This window comes from Carassius gibelio, chromosome A23 (assembly GCF_023724105.1).
Source record: "Carassius gibelio isolate Cgi1373 ecotype wild population from Czech Republic chromosome A23, carGib1.2-hapl.c, whole genome shotgun sequence".
Taxonomy (NCBI): Eukaryota; Metazoa; Chordata; class Actinopteri; order Cypriniformes; family Cyprinidae; genus Carassius; species Carassius gibelio.
In genome coordinates this window covers 10,178,137-10,198,224 of record NC_068393.1, presented here as the reverse complement: position 1 = coordinate 10,198,224, position 20,088 = coordinate 10,178,137, and the positions used below count along the sequence as shown (strand labels likewise).

The 20,088-nt window shown below is 37.6% G+C and overlaps 1 protein-coding gene across 3 annotated transcripts in view; it reads left to right on the top strand.

Moving 5' to 3' along the window:
* Positions 1-20,088, top strand: part of LOC127944838 (CDK5 and ABL1 enzyme substrate 2-like) — a 72,157-nt gene that overhangs the window by 2,913 nt on the left and 49,156 nt on the right. The window contains exons 2-9 of one of the 3 annotated variants that reach the window (XR_008150464.1): positions 4,454-4,546; positions 6,196-6,273; positions 8,353-8,461; positions 8,666-8,819; positions 10,191-10,285; positions 13,369-13,475; positions 13,791-13,995; positions 14,433-14,674. Coding sequence is in view for 2 of the 3 variants with exons in the window: in XM_052541145.1 (XP_052397105.1) it covers positions 4,454-4,546; positions 6,196-6,273; positions 8,353-8,461; positions 8,666-8,819; positions 10,191-10,285; positions 13,369-13,475; positions 13,791-13,995; positions 14,433-14,573 (982 nt within the window). In the remaining variant the exon portion in view is untranslated. Of the gene's footprint in view, positions 1-4,453; positions 4,547-6,195; positions 6,274-8,352; positions 8,462-8,665; positions 8,820-10,190; positions 10,286-13,368; positions 13,476-13,790; positions 13,996-14,432; positions 14,966-20,088 lie in introns of those variants that run through there. The other 2 variants (XM_052541145.1, XM_052541146.1) reach the window with 2 other exon arrangements.

Genomic DNA, 20,088 nt, shown 5'->3' with positions numbered 1-20,088 from the left:
AGCCAGCTTGTAAACTTGCAGCGAAGAGTCATTTGATGTTGTGGTAGAGACTCTTGAGACTCTCCCTCTCCTGTCTCGTTCTTGTCAGAAATTGAGGAAATCAATAATTACAAAACTGTAAAGAATGATAGCGGCATTAACATAGTTTCATGTTATTTAACAATATTTGACACTATCGTAACTTTAGGCTATGAGATGCTATCTCGTAAACAACTCAATAACCGTTTTCTTTTTTTCAAGTCTTGCTTTTAAATTTATTATGACAAATTTTATGACTTTTACTGTACTGAAGTGTAGCAAGTGCGGGAAGTCACAGAGTCTCATGTCATTAAGCCCAGACACCAACAGCTAGAAGGGAAATTATTTAAATATTTAACTAGTTAACTACAAATTGAATATTTTATTAAAAAGTTAATTATTAATGGTGTAACAATTAAATAATAATGCATTTAATATTTTGACCAGAAATGACAGAGACTTTATCTAAAACCAGAGGGTAACCGTGCATATAGTCAATTGTTATGGATGACAACTTGCTTCACATTAAGAGTGTCACCGTCAGTTAGTTCTGCACATGGTAAGAGTAGGATGGAAAGCTGTCTCTGAGTTGGCCAAACACTAGTGGCGAGATCTGCTGACAGTGTAAGATTTTATACAGAAACCATCTCTCATGTCAACAGGAAGGCACACCTGACACTCTCCTTGCTGCTGAAAACAAATGTTATTCTCTAGATGAAGGAGGGTGAATGATATACCGTTGTGTTTATTTGTGATTATTTTTAAAGATAATAGTTCACAAAACTGTACTATTAACAGAGACAAAAAAAATAAATAATAATAATTACACTACTGTTCAAAAGTTTGGGGTTAGTAGAATGTTTAAGGTTTTAGCTGGAATATGTCAGATCTCATGGAAAACAACTATTTAAGGGATAGTTCACCCAAAAATGAGAATTTGACTAACCCTCAAGCCATCCAAGATGTAGGTCACTTTTCTTTTAGCTAAAACTTTGGTCTTTGATGATTCATGAACCGCAAGTCAGTGTCTGCCTGTATTTTAGAATTAAAAAAAACATATCTAGGTACGCAAAATGAATACCCTTGGCTCCTGACATCGTATTGAGGTCTCATAAAGCAAAACGATCGGTGCGCAAGAAACCAAAAGTTATTACCTGTAAAAATGTCACCTGTATATTGGATGGCCTAAGGGTGAATAAATGAAGTGAAGTGAAGAGGACAACACAAATCCCATCCAATCATTCATTATGTTGAGCATACTGTGCCAAAAACTCTTTACAATATAAATTTTTGTCTTATGTAATTTTAGTCAGATAACTGACCTTCACATATGACCTTCATATAGTATTTAGGGGTTCTTTAGTACAATATGTACTCAAAACTTTTGACTGGAAAGTATACATTGATGTACTATATTAATATTTTAGATAATCCTATCAAATACCATAGACTGTATGGGTTGTAACCCATGTAGCACCCCCAGCACACCAGCCCACAGACTGAGGCCTGACATTTCACCCACTCAGTTCTGAGGCACTTCCTCTTGAGCCTGCGCCTTGGCACTTTTTGCACCAGCGCTGGTATTCTAGCCTTTAGCCTTTCATCCCTGTGTGCTATTGGAACATTGGAAGCATGGAATCAGACCATATGTTCTCTCAGCACTTTAATTCTTAGCATGTCCAGTCCAGGCAGGATTACGCCAGGGTATTTATTCAAAGCTTTGTGACTTGACTGTGGCCTGACTGCATGCAGTTGTCCAGGAACAGCTATTGATCCCCTGGAATGAGGGGCAGGGATCTGCTGGACATAAAATTTTGCCATTGAAGTGGTTTATTAATTATTTCACAAATTTACGTGATAGCAGAATGAAATATTTGGCTGAACACACACACACACACACACAAAAAAAAAAATCTTCAGATTTTGAAGAATTAGTTTTGGGGTGGGTGCTTGGCGGGAAATCACTTTACAAATATTGGAATTAAATGACCTGCCTTTTTAAAAATCGCTTGTAAAAAGTTCCAAGTCTTGGATTCAATCTTTTTATCAGCTTGTTTTCTTTCCATTGGCACAGGTTTTGAATTTCCTTTTGGAACTGATTGCTCATATGCCTCACTGATCTGAGCTAAATTATTTGAGTGCAAAATAAAAAGCATTATTTGTTTATAATTATAGCAGTGTTCATATTCATAAGCTCAGATAAATTAAGCTTACAATGAATCGGTACCAAAAACGGTAGTACATTAGTCTCACTATTAACAAGTTACTTATTAGCAAGCATATTACTAGCATATCGACTGTTCATTATTACTCATAAAGCACATAAATGCCATATTCTACATCCCTTATGTCTATGCCATACCTTTAATAACAAATAGCAAATTAGGAGTTTATTGAAGCAAAATTTGTAGTTAATAGTTAGTTAATAGTGAGTAACCTTACAAATTGGAGATTCATAGTGACTTAATAGAATATATGTAGGGATGTAAGATATATTGGTGCTATAACATGAAAATAATTGTCTGCTTATTGCTATTGGCCAGACTTTTAATACCAATGCATCTCTAAAGATGTATTGTAATTGTAATGTAAATGTAAAAAAATATATTTTAATGAGTCATCACTGATACACATTGTGATTCAAATAGAGACCCGACTAATCACTAATAAAATGAGTTGATTCCATGAATACTCTAATGGATGATCCATCTTTCTCTGGGCAGTCTGCCCACTCTGACTGTGTCTGTGATTTGGTATGACCTCCAGTGTCCCACCTCGCCAAGCTCATGTCTTAGTTTGCTCTCCATCCCATTTTCTGCATTTGAGTTGGATGCAAATGGATTAGAGAATTACTAGGAAATAGAGAGAGAGAGACAGCTCAGAAAAGACAGAATAAATGAAATGCCAGGATCAAGTGAGTGACAGATGGGTCAAGAGAGAATGAGGTTTACGCAAAGCTGGCAGCTGCTTCAGAATTCAACACGTTTTTATTTCTGGAGATAAAGAAAGGGGTTTTAAGTCTTTTGTTTTCTGTCACAGTCTTCAGCTTTTCTTTGCTCTCTTCTCACTCGCCTGTACACAGGTGTGGGTTATGATAACAGTACTTCAGATTTGGAGGGAGGGTGTATCTCCACGCAAATGGTGGAGCAGATGGAGGGTGTGAATAGGGGGAGCTGTTTGTGTTTGTTTGGCACGCTAGGGTTGTGTAATAGTTTTCAAATCAAACAGAAGGTAAATGTGACCTGGTTTTGTGCCCAAAGCATGTGGCAGAAATCTGTGGTGCTCATGTAGGGATAGAGCGGTTAAGAACACATGCAGATCAGACATTGACTGAAAGTTATGTAACTGTAGCTATGGTAAGATGTGTAACCCAACAGACTGATTTTTCTGCAGTGTCTGAGCCACGACATCATGACTAGCTGGTCTCCTGTCTACTATTCATTTCTGAAACTGCTGATTTGCACATTATTAACCGGGACAAGATGAAATGCAGCAGAAATCAAGTGAGATTTGACCGGCAGTCTGCTCAGGCACTTGGTGTTTGGTATTTAAAACTTGAACTTGTAGATAAATGCTCCATAATCCAGATTTTCCAAAGAATTGGAGAGCTCTTGCCACTTTTGTTCATGCCTATGTGATTCAATTGAGTTGTTTTTAAATAAAATATGTAATGACTATTTACCATAAAAAAATAAAATAAATAACGTAGCAGTTTGTACACCATGCTCCTAACAGTTTGCACTTATTCTGACTGTGCTTAATAAATGGTATGGTATGGTGCTTTTTTAATCAAAAAATAAATTTGATATAGTTTTGTAGTCTATATGAAATTAGTATTGATTATATTGTTAGAGACGTTCGCCTCGGCATGGTACTTTCTGACCACATCATCTCTTGTACTTTTTTCCCACATTGAATGATTCAACAATGTTTTATTGTGAATGATTCATCAATGCAGATTGTTCCACAGGAAACTGTCTGCCTTTTATCAAAATGTAATAACTTGTTCTGTCTCCTGTTAGCAAAATGTGAAAATAGTGAGCAATGAGCCGTAATGAAGGTGCCATGCGGAGCAGGTCATGGCCAGTTTCATCAGCCATAATGAGACATTCCCTTGAGGAAGAGAAACAGCCGGTCAATTACATCACACACTTCAGCCGCATTTAAACAGCATTTAAATTCTGGAGCAGTGCTTGGCTGAATGAGAACAAACGTGTATAATAACAGATGACTTTATATAGAACAGTTTCAAGCCACATAAAGCCTGTGTGTGCTGAGTTTTGTGTTTTGTTTTGGTTCTTTCCATTAAAGTCTTTGAGTTTGGGTTAAAGGCTTGCATAGTTCTGATGGGGGGAAACCAAATATGATTTTCTGAAACATGTTCAAATGTATTTCATGTTTTACCCACGTTCTGTCCATCTGTTTCTGTCCTCAGGAGTCGGAACCCATCTGGCTCTCCTCGTCCACGCTCTGTGAAGAAAGTCCACTTTATTAAGAACATGAGGCAGTACGACACCAGGAGCAGCAGGTGTGTTTATTCACTTCTCTGTGTGGGTTTTGGGGTTCTTAATACCAGTGATAACAGCCCTGGGTGTGTGTGTGTGTGTGTGTGTGTGTGTGTGTGTGTGTGTGTGTGTGTGTGCTTACATGTGTTTGTGTCTTTCGGTCTGTTTTTTTTTTTCACATGCTAGTCATGTTTTCCTTTCTCTGTGCTTCCAAACAAGCAATCTGGCTCTAGTAATCACTCTCTTCTCAGTTTGGCACTGATGCATTACAATTACTTTATGCAGTGCTTTTGTATGATTCATGTGAGGATATTATATCTCTGACGGTTTGTACACAAAATACTGTACTGAAGAGACATTTCCTATTATCAAACTAGTTTGTTAAAGGGGCCCTATCTTTGAAATTGTATGTATTTATTTGTTTATTTTGTGCAGTAAAAGAGTTATGATGTACTGTCATATTTCACAGTATTACTGTTTTTCTGCACTCTTAATGGATTTCCATCTGATCTTAACTGTTTTAGTAACATATTTTGATGCCAATTGTTTTATAAACTTTGCACAAGTGTTACTGACTGAAGAATGCCAACTACAAAATAACTCCAAATTAGTATATGAATCCTTAAGTTACAAAATATGAATTGGTTGTTCTCCGTGAGATCTGGCCTCATTCCATCTGAGGAACGACGACTATGTTTACTAAAGTTCCCTTATAAACTGCCCCAAATAGACAGCAGTCCATATTTTCTGCTTGTGTGTTTTCACACACACATACACACATACCTACTCACTTTCACAGGGTCACAGACAGGATTGTGGGTGGGACAATAAAACCAATAAGCCTGATGTTCAGCTCAGGCTGTACACTATTTCCCCATAGTAAAACAAAGGGCCACTGTTGCAGAATTCACCATAATATCCAGTTTATAATGTTATTTTATAGTCCGATAACTGGGTCTAAACAGATCCATATCCTATTTTTGAGTTCAATAAAGCATTATTCAATAAAAGTTTATTAAAATGTAATAATCTGAAAAGCTGAATCCACTGTTTGCTTGTGTTTTGGTTTTCTTAATGGAGACATTTCATTTGTGAATTTAAAATGACACTTGTTGGAATCTGTTAATTCCAATATTGATACCCCGAGATATGAATGGAAATCCATCCCTGAAATATCTAGAAAATGATTCCATTAATTGCCCTCAATCATACTTACTAATTTCTCCTCTGTCATGTGACCTTATGATGAAAAAGAGCGTCAGAAAAATCCTCTAGGCTGCTGCGGCAGACCGTCAGTTTCATGTTAACTGCCATTTTACCAGCCTTTCACATTTCTATGGTTAAAATGCAGTCACACGACCATAGCCGACACAGACACCACCCCACTTCCTGTGTGTTTGTGTGAAGACATGAGAGAGAAGTGTACACTGAAGCTGTTTAAACTCTGTGTGTGTGCTGATGAGGCAGGAGTGTATTTTGAAGCCTGCCCTATTTGGTCCCTCTGGTGTCACAGGTGTTGTGTTTGTTCTCTGAATGTACTGAGAGATTAGTGTGTCATTTAGGTTATGAAGTGTTGAGCGTGTGTGGGTGTGTGTGTGCGTGTGTGTGTGTGCATGTGTGTGTGTGTGTGTGTGTGTGTGTAATGTTAACTAGTTTGTGTTCACCACTGCAGGATCGTGCTTATCTGCGCCAAAAGGTCTTTGTGTGCCGCCTTCTCTGTGCTGCCGTATGGAGAGAGCTTTCACATCAGGTACTGCTGAAACAAACACGATAATCTGCTTATTTAAATCAAAGGTCAGATTTGGTGATACAGTATAGTTTGATGCTCAGTTGAGTGTGACATTTAAGGCATCTCACAAATTAGCTGTCTTAAATCAGCCAGAAAGACTCTAATAAGTGTTCAATCTGGCTAATCAGGGCTAATCTAATGTTGTAACAGTTCTTGACTAACTCAAAATTAATCAAGAACTGTTTGTGTTATGGTACAGTAATGGCAATGACTTGAAGTCTAATAAATAATGAATATAACATTGTATAGTTAAAGCTGCGGTAGGGAACTTTTGACGCTCTAGCGGTTAATAAACAGAACTGCTTGCGTCTTGTGGAAGAACATTGTAGCCGGAACTACTTCTCTCTGTTTATGTCTATGAAGAATCACAAAGGTACTGGGTTACTCCGTCGCGGTACCCCCGAAGCAATCTAAAATAGTCCGAATATAAACACTTATTATAGGTGTACCCTAGTGATTCAGGACAAGCTAAAAACACGGTTTGGAAAATGGATTCATGGTGTACTCGCTTATTATATACATTTTTCTACATTTTGAACACAAACAAAGTTACGGACCGCAGCTCTGATTGGTTATTTTTTACCAGGAGCGATGGAGTTTCTGCAAATGGCAATAGGACCACTGGGAGGAGCCAGAGGAGCTTGATTTTTTTCACAGATTATCTGTCTCATATTCTACTGTCAGGACATAATGACAGGTTTAATAAATATGTAAAAAAAAAAAATTTTTTTTTTTTTACAAAAGTTCCCTACAGCAACTTTAAAGTTGGTGTGAAATTAAGGTTTACTGTTTTTCAAATACAGATTTACCCAGATTCATTTGTGCCTGTTTGATATACTTTATATACGTATGTGTGTGTGTGCGTGTGTGTGTGTGTGTGTGCTCTTGTTTTTGTGACATAACAGGACACAACTCTGTATAATGACATGGGTATGACACAGGTATTACAAGGAGAGGGTGACTTATGAGGACATAACCCATGCCCCCATTTTTCAAAACGCATAAATCATGCAGAATGAGTTTTTTTGAGAAAGTAAAAATGCACAAAGTTTCCTGTGAGGTTTAGCTGTAGAGTTTGTGTAGGGCCATAGAATATACATTTTTTTACAGTATAAAAACCATTACACCTATGGGATGTCCCCACTTTTCACAAAAACAAACATGTGTGTGTGTGTGTGTGTGTGTGTGTGTTAGAGCTGTCAAATTGAATTGCAAAGTAAAAGTTTGTTTACATAGTTAATGTGTGTACTTTATAAATACACACATACATACTGTATATTTACGAAATTTTATTTTGGATGCAATATATAGCATCAATCACATCCAAAATAAAAGTTTTTTAAATATACATATATATTTATTTATTTATTACATTTCTTTTTTGTTTATATAATCCATTTTACTCAGATGTATATCACAATATGAATGAAAATATCTAATAGTAGTTCAATTTTTTCACAATTTTAAACATTTACTTACACTTAATAATGTACCAAAAAGTAACTTTAAGTTTTTCCTTATCATATTTGTATATTTCTTATATAGTTAGCAGCAGTTATACACCTAGGGGTAACTGGGTTAAAATAATACTAGACAAAAAGGTGGTTTTAAGGGGAAATGCGTTCTATAGAAGGAAATTTTAAATTCACATATCAACTAAATAAATTATTTTAATAAATGATATCAAACACCTAAATGATCTCTGAGCTGTTAGACATTGTGCACTATTCCAAACCCATAAAACTTTGGTTAATCTTCGAAACTCAAATTAATCATTTGGATTAATTTGTATGACCTTTTTGGATCTTCAAAATCTTTCAAAATATCTTGATTTATGTCTATTAACTAAAGTGTTATGGTTTTGGAAAGTCATGAGTAAAATTCTGAGTCGATTATCCCTTTAAATTATTGATATATGAAGTTAAAATCTGTTACAGTTTTAGGTAAGGAATCGGCTGACAAATAAGTTTGAGCATCTTTGTTGTCAATTTTGTATTTAATATATGAAAACATGCATCTGTGAATCTTTCTTTCTGTCAGTGATCCTGATCTGGATGCTCAGCGGCGGAGGCACTCATCTGGAGGAATATCCACCACCCTAGAGATGCTTCCCGGGCTGGAGGGGGTGGAGCTGGGCTTGTACGGCAGGGTAAGAGCTTGTCATTCTATCCCTGCACCTGTCAATCAGTCAGTCAGGGAATGTCACACGGTCACATTGTGCTCAGCATACCACTCAAACCTGCCCGGGAATGACCGCTTTATATCTCTTCATTTATGCATCTAGAAGGTTAAAAGTGCTGTTACGATGTCTCAGGCTGACGGACCGCATGTTTTGATCTCATTTGTTGTGCAGACGGTGTCGTACGCTCAGTTCCTGTACCCTACTAATGCTTTGGACTGCCACAAGCCTGCAGTGGATCTCGCTCTACCCATGCCCTATTCCAGAAACAGCTTCCCTTGCAGTTATCCTCCCTCTCGCCTCAACAGCACTGTCGGCATGGACCTAGGTATTTCAAAAACACACACACACAAACTAGTACACTTAGACTTGTGAGGATATGCAAATCAGCATTTACAATGCTTTATGAAGAATCATGTGACACTGAAGACTAGAGTAATGATGGTGAAAATTCAGCTTTGCATCACAGGAAGAAATTACATTTGAAAATATTCTTCAATAGGAAATAGTCATTTTAAATTGCAATAATAATTTGCAATAGTGCTGTTTTTACTCTATTTCTGATCAAATAATTGCAGCCTTGGTGAGCAGAGAAGACTTCTTTGAAGAACTGAAAAAGTATTTTTGGGCCGAAATGCCAAAACCAATAAGTTTTCATTTAGTGAAAAATTAAGTTTTGGCAATTGAATTTAAATTTACATGTAGGTTTTAATTCAAAAGTAACAAAGTTTATTGTGATTATGGGATGGTATGTGCGCTATAATTAAGGTTTAGCCAAGTTTTGTTCACACATAAAAAAAAAACTAAAAATATGTGTGTTTTATATATAAATATATAAATTGTGTATGTTTTATTTATATGTGCACACACATGCACGTAGCAAACCAGTGACACAAACATACTTTTCTGTAACTGACAACATCTGTAACTCTTCTATAACAGATTCCTTTTCTTGTGACCTTTTTTGACTTTGTTAAACTTTAGAAGTGTATGTGTGTTGTAACGCCTAAAAGCATTTTAATGCTAATTCTGGACTGTGGACACGCTATAATTCTCTTTCATTCGTGTCTAAATGGTGAAATTAAATCACAGAAGCATGCAACACATACACATACACCCTCCGGAAACAAACACACACTCATACACAAAAGTGTGTAGTAACTGATGGGAGCTTAATAAAGGCTTTAATGCTGTATTATTCACAGAGTGGGTAGGGACAATTCAGTCAACTAGATTGGCACGGTTATTATCACAGTATTTCAGGCACAGATGTGTGTGTGTCATAATTACTAATGCTATTCCTGTATTCTAATACTTGAGTGTGTGTGTGAGTCATCATCTCAGCTCTCTCTATTCTTGTACCTTATTTAGTAAGCCTACATTAGCAACACTTGTGTCAATTGAGTGTAGCACTGGTTGTACATAATGAGTACTAATTGCTGTTTTTTCATGTCATCTTAAAGGAACCGTTAAGCCAAAAATAAAAATTCATCATCATTTACTCACCCTAGCAGGTGACAGACATCTATTTTTAGGTGAACTACCCCTATGCCTAGTTAATACAGCTATGCCTAGTCAGTGCAGAAAGATGCTTTCACCATCATCTCGAAAACATGCTTTTACATGCTACATTCAGTTGTGTTATCTGTAGTTTGATTGGCTCCTTTGACAGCTGTGTCCTTTTTTGTTTGTTTTTCAGAAGTTGAAGACCCTGACTATGACCCTAATGTGCTCAGTGACCCACGGTGGCCATGTGGAAAACACAAAAGAGTGCTTATCTTTGCCTCATACATGGTGAGACATGCATTGCATATGTATAGGATACTGTGCAATATTACGCTTATACCATGGTCATTTGTCAGCACTGACAAGTTAAAGCTGTTAATGATGTTTGCAAAGCAATATTGTTATTTTTGTCAGTTATGGCATGTTAGAGCTAGCATTCTGCCTGTTCAAATCAAACACAGAGATAAAGTAGTGCAGTAAGATCACATTTTTTTGATTGAATTATGGAGGGGGGTAAAAGTTGCATGTGTGATTTGTGTCTGTGCTTCTCTCTTTACAAACAATGAGTTACTTTAAAAACTAAACTCTTCTTATCTCTGAGAAATATAAAGTAGCAACTCCATATAGAAGCTATTATATTTACAAAAGTTGCAGGGCGACTTCAGTCTATGTCTATGTGTGTCAGTGTGTGTGCTCTTGTTTTTGTGACATATCAGGACACAACTCTGTATAATGACATGGGTATGACACAGGTATTACAAGAAGAGGGTGAATTATGAGGACATAACCCATATCTCCATTTTTCAAAATGCTTATAAATCATACAGAACGAGTTTTTTTGAGAAAGTAAAAATGCACAAAGTTTCCTGTGAGGGTTAGGGTTAGGTGTAGGGTTGGTGTAGGGCCATAGAATATAGTTTGTACAGTATAAAAACCATTACGCCTATGTGATGTCCCCACTTTTCACAAAAACAAACGTGTGTGTGTTTGTGTTTGTGTGTGTGTTTTTGTGTGTCAATGGAAGCAGTGCATTTATATTGAATAGTGATTAAATTGACTTGGAACTACCTGTGCGTTAAACTGTTTTATTGCATGCCTCCTGACAGATAATCAGAATTGAGTATTCAGACATACCATTGTATAAATATATATGTATGTACAGTACATATATATTTATGTAATAAAACCCTGTGGTACGGTGAATAAGAGGGGTTTCAGCAATCTGTCCCAATTTTTCTAGAATTTACGAATCATTGTTTTCAATGTGCGACTGAATCGTTCGACCAGACCGTCCGTTTGTGGGTGATAGGCGTTTGTACATCCCTATTTAATGCCTAATAATTTGTACAATTTGTTTAACGTGTGTGACATAAATGCGGTGCCTTGATCTGTGAGAATCTCTTTAAGGATTCCCACGTGGAAGATTAAATGAAACAGGGCATCTGCCACGCTCTACGCTGAGATGTTGCGGAGCGCCACTGCTTCTTGATATAGCGTTGCCTGGTCTACAATAACTAATGCAAAGCAATGCCCCAGTGCCGATTGTTCTAATGGCCCGATGAGATCCATACCAATTCATTCGAAGGGGACCGGCACTAAAGATAGAGGGTGCAATGGCGCTTTTGGGGTTGCCGGTAGGTTCACCAACTGACATTCCTGACACTATGCGCACCATCTGCGCACGTTCTTGTGAATTCCCGGCCAAAAGAATCAGGTCATTAGACGATTTAATTTTGCTGTCATCACTAGGTGCCCCACCATTGGATTAAATGCGCCATTGGATTAAAAGCTTTTCCCGACAGCTCCATGGTACTAACAATTGGGTTTGTATCTTCCTTTGTTTGAGTGTCATGGGTCACTCGATACAACCGGTCTTAATAATGGCAAAATAAGGATAGGAGAGCGTGCGATCAGGTTGGAGGATCTGCCCATCGATAGAACGGACCTGTTCAAACGCATGTTTAAGTGTCTCGTCTTGGGACTGTTCCAGGGGAAAGTCACCGCGGCTAGAGAGATTTAGCCTCGCCAAGCCGCTTGGTTCCTCTGAAACCGCCCCACTGGGTCCCGGAACAGTTTCACCAACCTGAGCGCTCGCCCCCCTTCCTGCCGCCTCTTTTCCTCAGAAGCATGTTGTTAAACATCCCAATAACTGCTCAAAAGCTGGCCAATTGGTCCCCAAGATTAGTGGATGCTGAAGACACGGACTAACGACCACCACCACACAATGATTTTGACCCCTAAATTTGATGGCTATGGCATTTACGGGGTATTCCACTTAATCCCCGTGCACACACCTCACCTTAACCATGCGGTCCATATCCAATGCCCCAGATTGTATCAGGCTTTGATGGTTACAACCTGAATCCACCAAAGCCTGATAGGTACCCCCCTTAATACTCACAGGTATTTGGAATAACCCGGCTTGAGAGAGAGAGACAGGGGGGAGAGAGAGAGAGAGAGAGAGATGGATGGAAGGGGTTCGCCAACCCCGGAGCATGCCACCACCTGGTCTTCCGCCAGTTGGATGGCCAGATCCAGCGATGCCGGCCGGTGGCACTGGACCCACTTGGTGGTTCTTTCCGGCAGTCGGGAGACGGACTGCTCCAGTACCACCTTGTTGATGATAGTCTCAGCGTCGAGTCCCGGAGCTGCTGCACCAAGACAAAGGGTCGGTCAGTTTCCGCCAATTCTAATGACCGGAAGCATTGACGATGTTGCTCGGGACTGAGGCCAACCCTTTGGAGAATTGCTTGTTTTAAGTCTGCGTATACCAGGAGGTTCAGGACGGGCAGTTGTTGGGCAGCCTTCTGGGCTTCCCCCGACAGCAGCTGAATCAACTGCAACGGCCAGCTAGTTAATGGTCACTCACATGCCTGGGCCATCCTCTCGAACAAGTCCAAGAATGCCTCCGGAACATCTGACAGCCCCATCTTATTAAGAGACATGTGAGCAACGGGGATGGGACTGGGGGAAGCCGTCCTCGTCCGAACCTCCTGGTCCAGGAAGCTCTGGAACAGCTCGCGGTCCTCCTGCTGGGCTTGCATCATAACTTGGAACCGATGTTCCTGGTCCGCCGCGAGTCCAGCAGGACTTGATGGTTCACTTGGTGTAGACCTCCGAGCAATGTAATGATCTCCGCAAATGGAGAACCTGATGGTCCTGATGGAGTTTGCATGGCAGTGCCACACGAGCACACACTTCCAATTATTTCACTATTTGTACAAAACTTTTCAGCTGATGTCGTTACTGACACTGGATTATACTGCTTATACACATGTGGTGGACTGTAATAAAAAAAAATGATTATCTTACTAATGTAAATTCTGTGTTTGTACGGTCACTCTCTTTCTCTCGCTGTGGTTCTCTTACAGACAACGGTAATAGAGTACGTCAAACCGTCAGATCTGAAGAAGGACATGAATGAAACCTTTAAAGAAAAATTCCCCCACATCAAACTCACACTGAGCAAAATCAGAAGGTACACTTACATTTTAAATGTTTTTTTTTTTTTTTTTTTTTTTCTATAACTGTTTGCATGCAAAGGAATATTCCTATGTTAATAAGAATATGGTCATATTGTTATAATGTATGCAATAACTAGATGAAACCAAACTTTTTCAAAAGACAGCTTAAAACCTTATGAAAACTCACTGAAAAAATGCAAATAACTGAATGAATACATTTGAAAGTACTTAAGTTACATTTGTGCATGAATATGATTGTTCGTTTGTCGTTGTTGTCATATGATCTCTTTATGTCTCCCGACATCTCTGTTTTTCCGTCTTTTCATCAGTTTGAAGAGAGAAATCCGTTCAGTGGGAGAGGAGTCTTCCCTGCAGCCGGTCACCATAGCCATGGCATTTGTGTACTTTGAGAAGCTGGTCCTACAGGGGCGTCTCAACAAGCAGAACAGGAAGCTAGTGGCGGCCGCAAGCCTCCTACTCGCCGCCAAGATCAGCAGCGACCTGAAGAAACAAGAGGTCAAGCAACTGATTGATGTGAGTGATGCTCCGACACACACTTTCCAGACAACACACATACACGACAGTTCAAAAGTTTGGAGTCGGGAAGATTAGTCTCTTCTGCTCACCAAGGCTGCATTTATTTAATGAGTAAAAACAATAATATTGTGAATTATTTTTCCATTTTATCATAACTTTTGTATTTTATAAATCTATTTCAAAATGTAATTTATTCCTGTGATGCAAAGTTGATTTTCAGCATCGTTACTCCAGTCTTCAGTGTTACATGATCTTCAGAAATCATTCTGATATGCGGATTTGATGCTCAAGAAACTTTCTTTTTATCATTGTTTAAAACTCTGGTGCTGCTTCATGTTTTTTCAGGCCAAAATGCACTCACCCTGTCAAAGTTGTCAGTGTTTGTATATCTTTTTATACCTAATGTATATCTATTTGTTTTTCTTTGTCTCCAGAAATTGGAGGAGAGTTTTCGTATTAGCCGTCGGGAGCTGATTGTTTTTGAGTTCACTATCTTGGTGGCTCTGGAAATGGCACTCTACCTTCCGGAGAGTAAAGTCATGCCCCACTACCGCAGGCTGGTGAAGCAGACCTGACGTGTGTAGAGCGGAGGCTCAGGGCCGACGCGAATATGCAGATGAGATGCGTAAAGCAGCCAATCATGTGGAACTCTGAGCTCCCTCCATTGCAGTTTGAGGTATCAGAGCGAATACACATCAACAGGAAGCTCTAAGGAAGAACTGACGATCCAAATTATGCTTTTTATAGCAATCTGGCCATCGGCATTTTCCGTTTTTGTGACCACCATGGAAATACTGCTGAGAAAAACAACACGGATCTTCTTTTATTGAAAACAGAAGGATTTAATGTACAAGTGTGCATGCATGTCTTTAACATTCCTTATCTATTTTCCAAAAATAACTTTTATTTAATTTAGACCTGTCCTTTTGTATTGAACAACCTACCATTCACTGTAACACTAAAGCACTTTAATTATATATATATATATATATATATATATATATATATATATATATATATATATATATATATACGTTTTACATGTTAACTTTATGCAATAATAATATAGCTATTAGTACAGAATACTTAATATACAGTATATGCACTTACTTTAGTAGCATATGCAGAAAGTGTTATTGAGTGACTTAATCTACCTTAGTATTTAAACCTAGTATGTTCTTTGTCTTTGAGGCTTGATTTTACTGTGAAGAGAGCTCTATATTAGAGCTGATTTCAAGAAAAGCACATTTTCAGTGCTGCCTTGATGTTCTCACTTTTTATTTGACTTTTATAGATTTAAAAACATCATCCTTTTTTAATAATCTTTTTAAAAAGGTCACGATATAAATGAGTACAAGATGACAGATGTTTTTATTTTTAGGTGAATTATTATTTTTAAGACGTCATCATGGTATTATGTAATCTATTTAAATGTTTTTTTTATGCTTTTTTTCCCCATTTACTCACAGAACATCCCATTCCCAATTGAATTAATTTGTGTCTGCCTGATTTCTGTTAAAGCTGTGGCAGTTGCTTTGTCCTTTATAGACTGTTTTTTACTGTAGTCTCAATCAATATATCCTTCTGTTTACTTGCATGATGTACTGGTAATGTTGTCCACAGATGTCTTTCTCATTCATCTATGATGGTATTAATGAAATAAGACATTATTTTCCAGTAATGTAGTGTGTTTAATCAAATATTGCGTTGGGTATGCTAGAGCTGCCCTCTCAAGGAAGCGGTTTGCAATCACAAGTCAACAGGAAAGCTGTCTGGAAGTGGATTCATTACAAGTATCCCACTCAGGCACTCAGGAGATCTTTGTAAATCACACATAAATTGGACATTTTCCCAAGCTTTTGTTTTATGTCTGTGTACTTGATCGAGAGCCAATTAAAGTATTGAAATAGCAGGTTTTAAAATCAATTTTACACACATTGAATTAAAGTGCCTAGATTGTTTTTTTTTTTTTTTTTTTTAGTTTTTTTTTTTGGTAATGAATAATTTGATGAAGAGAGAAAATGAAAGTACAGCAGTTCTGTTTAGTTAATTTATTTACACTGGGATTTTTCTTTAGCCTCCAATACTGCACTCCAAAAGAAAAATGTATAAAAGTAAACTATTAATTTCTGTAAGTTGTTAGTACAGAATAATCATCCTTATAACACAAGAACAACTACAAGTACTTTTATTTCCACATTTACAAATACAAAGGGTGTGGTTAAAAAAAAAGACAGAGAGAGTGGTAACCTGAACAAATTCATAACTTATAATTATTTAAACATTTAAATGGATTTAAAGAGTCGACATTTCTGTTTTACTCCAGAATAGACTCTCAATCTGAAACAAGTTATATTAGAGTAATAGAGTACTATGAGTTTATGTAAGCATTTTAAGTTTGCATATGCAAAACAATAGGTACATCTAGTCTAGGTCAGATATTGGACCGCGATAGACATTATTCCTGGAAAAATTCATTGCATAATGGGGATTCCTTTTGTGTTGATATTGTTACCTCCTTTACTCTGGACACAAGGGAATACCTCAAACTTGCCAAGTTTGAGGAGTCTAAACGGACAAATTAATATATAACCATAATGTGACACTGGGGTCATCTGAATGAGCTGCTACACAAACAAAACTGTACTGTTGTATTTATCATACACACACACATACACACAATCAGTTTGGTGTATTTGAACAAGCTTTATTCACTTCTATAGGAAGAAAAAAGAAATAATAATAACAGGTAATTTTACAGGTATGTATAACTGGAACAATATAAACTTCATAATCACAGGGAAGAAGGAGGCGGGAACCGGCAGACATTCAAATAAAGACTTTAATTACAAAATAAACACAAAACAGCTCGACAGCCAGAGACTGTGATTTTAAGTGCTCAGGCACCTCTGTTTGAATAACATGTTGATATTTTGCAATATTGGCACTTCTATGAAAGACGTTGGGTCTCAGCACTTGTCACATGTGGCGATAAAGACTGGCAGAAGCCTGTTGTCATCTGGGGTTGAGAAAAAAAGAAAATTATATTATATATAATGGTCTTAAATCTATAATAAGGATGTTATTGATATTTTATTTGAAAGTGGATCACTGGCTGGATTTAGTGATGACATTTCTGTTCTACTCTAGAATAAGCTGTACGTATCATAACATTTTTTCAGAGCAACACTGTACTATGTTTTATTCAGTTTTTTTGTTCAGTCAGTATGTTTTTATTCATTTGTCTAAATAAACATTTTATGTTTGCATATCCAAAACAATAGACAATGTTTGTTGATACTGATACCATGACAGTTATTTCCTGTAAACAATAGTTCCATAGTGGGGATTCTTTTTATGTGGTTTTATTAACAAAGTTCGGGAGACGCAAGATCAGATAATCATTCAATTTGGCACAGGTGCATCTCGTTTAGCTAATCATCCTAAATAGCACACAAGCATATATATATATATATATATATATATATATTAGTGCTGTCAATCGATTCAAAAAAATTAACTAATTAACCACACAATTTTTTAAAATTAATCGCGATTAATCGCAATTAATAGACTGAAACTTTTTGCATATGTAAATGTAAAATGTAAATAATTAATGTAAACTCAAGACAAAGAAACTATTTAAATTCAAAATATGATTGTTTATTGGAATTTTTGTTTAACTTGTAACACAGATTTTCTCATGTAAACAACATACCTGCAATAAACCATCAATATCCTCCAAATTAACTGTTGGCTTGAAAGCCATATTTATTACAGAAATAAAAACACAGGCATGTAAGTACCATTTGAATTTCAAAACAATCAATGTCAATAAAAAACAAAAATGATTTCCATGTTGAATTCTAAGTGGACTGCAAAAAAATTCCAAAGTATAGTCATTGCCAGTGCTTTAAAAGGGCCTGTACGCACCGGTACTCAGTACCGCCACTTCCAAATATAGCTCTTGAGCGTACCGCCACCTCTCCGTGCGCCCAGAACGTGCTTGTAGCGTACCGGTACGCTCATTTGGACATCTGTTTTAATAGAGGTTTTAATCTTTTACCTGCACTGCCGATTTTCAGAGCGCCCTTCACAATGCAAGCTTCCTAATTCATCCCACCCAGAGCAGTAACTACATTACCCATTAACCCTTATGTTATACAAGTGAATAGCGCATGTGTCGCTTTTCCCACTGTTAAGTGTCAACAACTCAACGTGGCCGGAGAAGGTGTGTGAAACTCGTTATGAGTGTACACAACGCTCGGTTCGGTTAAAAATCAAATACAGTTAACAACAACACTTAATATGTTTTCTTGGCTTCAGACTCTGAATACTGCAAGAACAAGACCAGAATCTGATGATTCGCTGACTGACACCTCACCAAATTTGAATCCTATCACTGCAGGTCAGACTCAAGCTAATTAAGTAATGCAGCTCTTTCAGGAAGGGTGATCAGACGTCCCGAAAAATTCGGGACAGTCCCGAAATCTAAACTGTTGTCCCGACTCCCGAATCTGTCCCTAATTGTCCCGGAACTTATACTAAAGCAAAATCTTGAGTATTTATTGTCTGATAAACATTAAAAACTGTCTGCGGAGGTTGAGTCGTCCTGCAGCCCCCGCTGGCTGCTCATTGGCTGCAGCATCTTTTTTCTAAGTTCTAAAAAAATACCGTAGACGGCAAGGCACAAATTTAGATATTCATTTATCTAATTAATCTATAGCCTATGCACAAAGACAATATGATCTTTTTGTCCCCTTTTTGTTTTAAAGCTTGATGAAGAGAGAGAGCGCAAGTTGCTGCAGCTGAGGAGGACAGTGATGCACGCGTACAGGAGTGATTGACAGTTCGCGGCACTGTGTACAAAAAATACTCCGCTACACAATTATTTCGTTTTTTTCGTTTAAGCTTATTAACGTTAGCGTTACAGAAAGGTCTGATTTACGCACTGTTACAACAGTCATTGTTTTTTTTTTTAAACAATGACATTTGAGTTCATGATTTTAATGTTGCTGTTTCTTGTGGCAGACTAAATGAAGAGTAATGTTTATTGTGGCAGACTGAAGAGTAATCCGGCAGAGTTTTATACTGAAACTTTCCGTCTAAAAGTCCTTCCTTGGTCTTATCCATATTTCTTTGCACGTTGAACACACATAGGCCACAACCAGAAATAAAAAAACTGCAACCGCGTTAATTGCGTTATTTTTTTTTAACGCGTTAAATATTTCAAATTAATCGAATGCGTTAACGCGCTAATTTTGACAGCACTAATATATATATATATATATCCAGTCTTCCTACCTCCTGTCCCACGACAGTTTTTTCGGCATCCCTCCTCCACCCCAACTCCTCACTTCTAATCTATTTATCCCAAATTGGGGATAGGGGGAGTTATTTGGATTCGGGCTGTGCTCCGGGCCCGGACCCCTCCCCCAGGACAGCACGCAAAAATATGCCTACTATATGGCTTCAGATTAGATGTAAGGGTGAACTCGTGAAGTGTGGGATATCCTTACCACAAAGATAAATACAGGCAGAGAAATCCTGGACACAAGGAGGATCACCTTCACTCTGGACACAAGGGAATCCCTCATATTAAAAGTCATGTTTATCCTTGTGAAAAAGAGCTGTGCTTAATTGTATTGAATGTGCTCTTGCGGTGTACTTAAAATTTAAAATTATGTTTAAAAAAAAATTAATAATAGAAATACAGGTGCATCTCAATAAATTTGAATGTTATGGAAAAGTTCATTTATTTGAGTAATTCAACTAAAATTGTGAAACTCGTGTATTAAATAAATTCAATGCACACAGACTGAAGTAGTTTGAGTCTTTGGTTCATATAATTGTGATGATTTTGGTTAACATTTAACAAATCTCAACAAATTACAAATATGGTGACATGCCAATCAGCTTATCAACTCAAAACACCTGCAAAGGTTTCGTGAGCCTTCAAAATGGTCTCTCAGTTTGGTTCACTAGGCTACACAATCATGAGGAAGACTGCTGATCTGACAGTTGTCCAGAAGGCAATCATTGACACCCTTCACAAGGATGGTAAGCCACAAACATTCTTTGCCAAAGAAG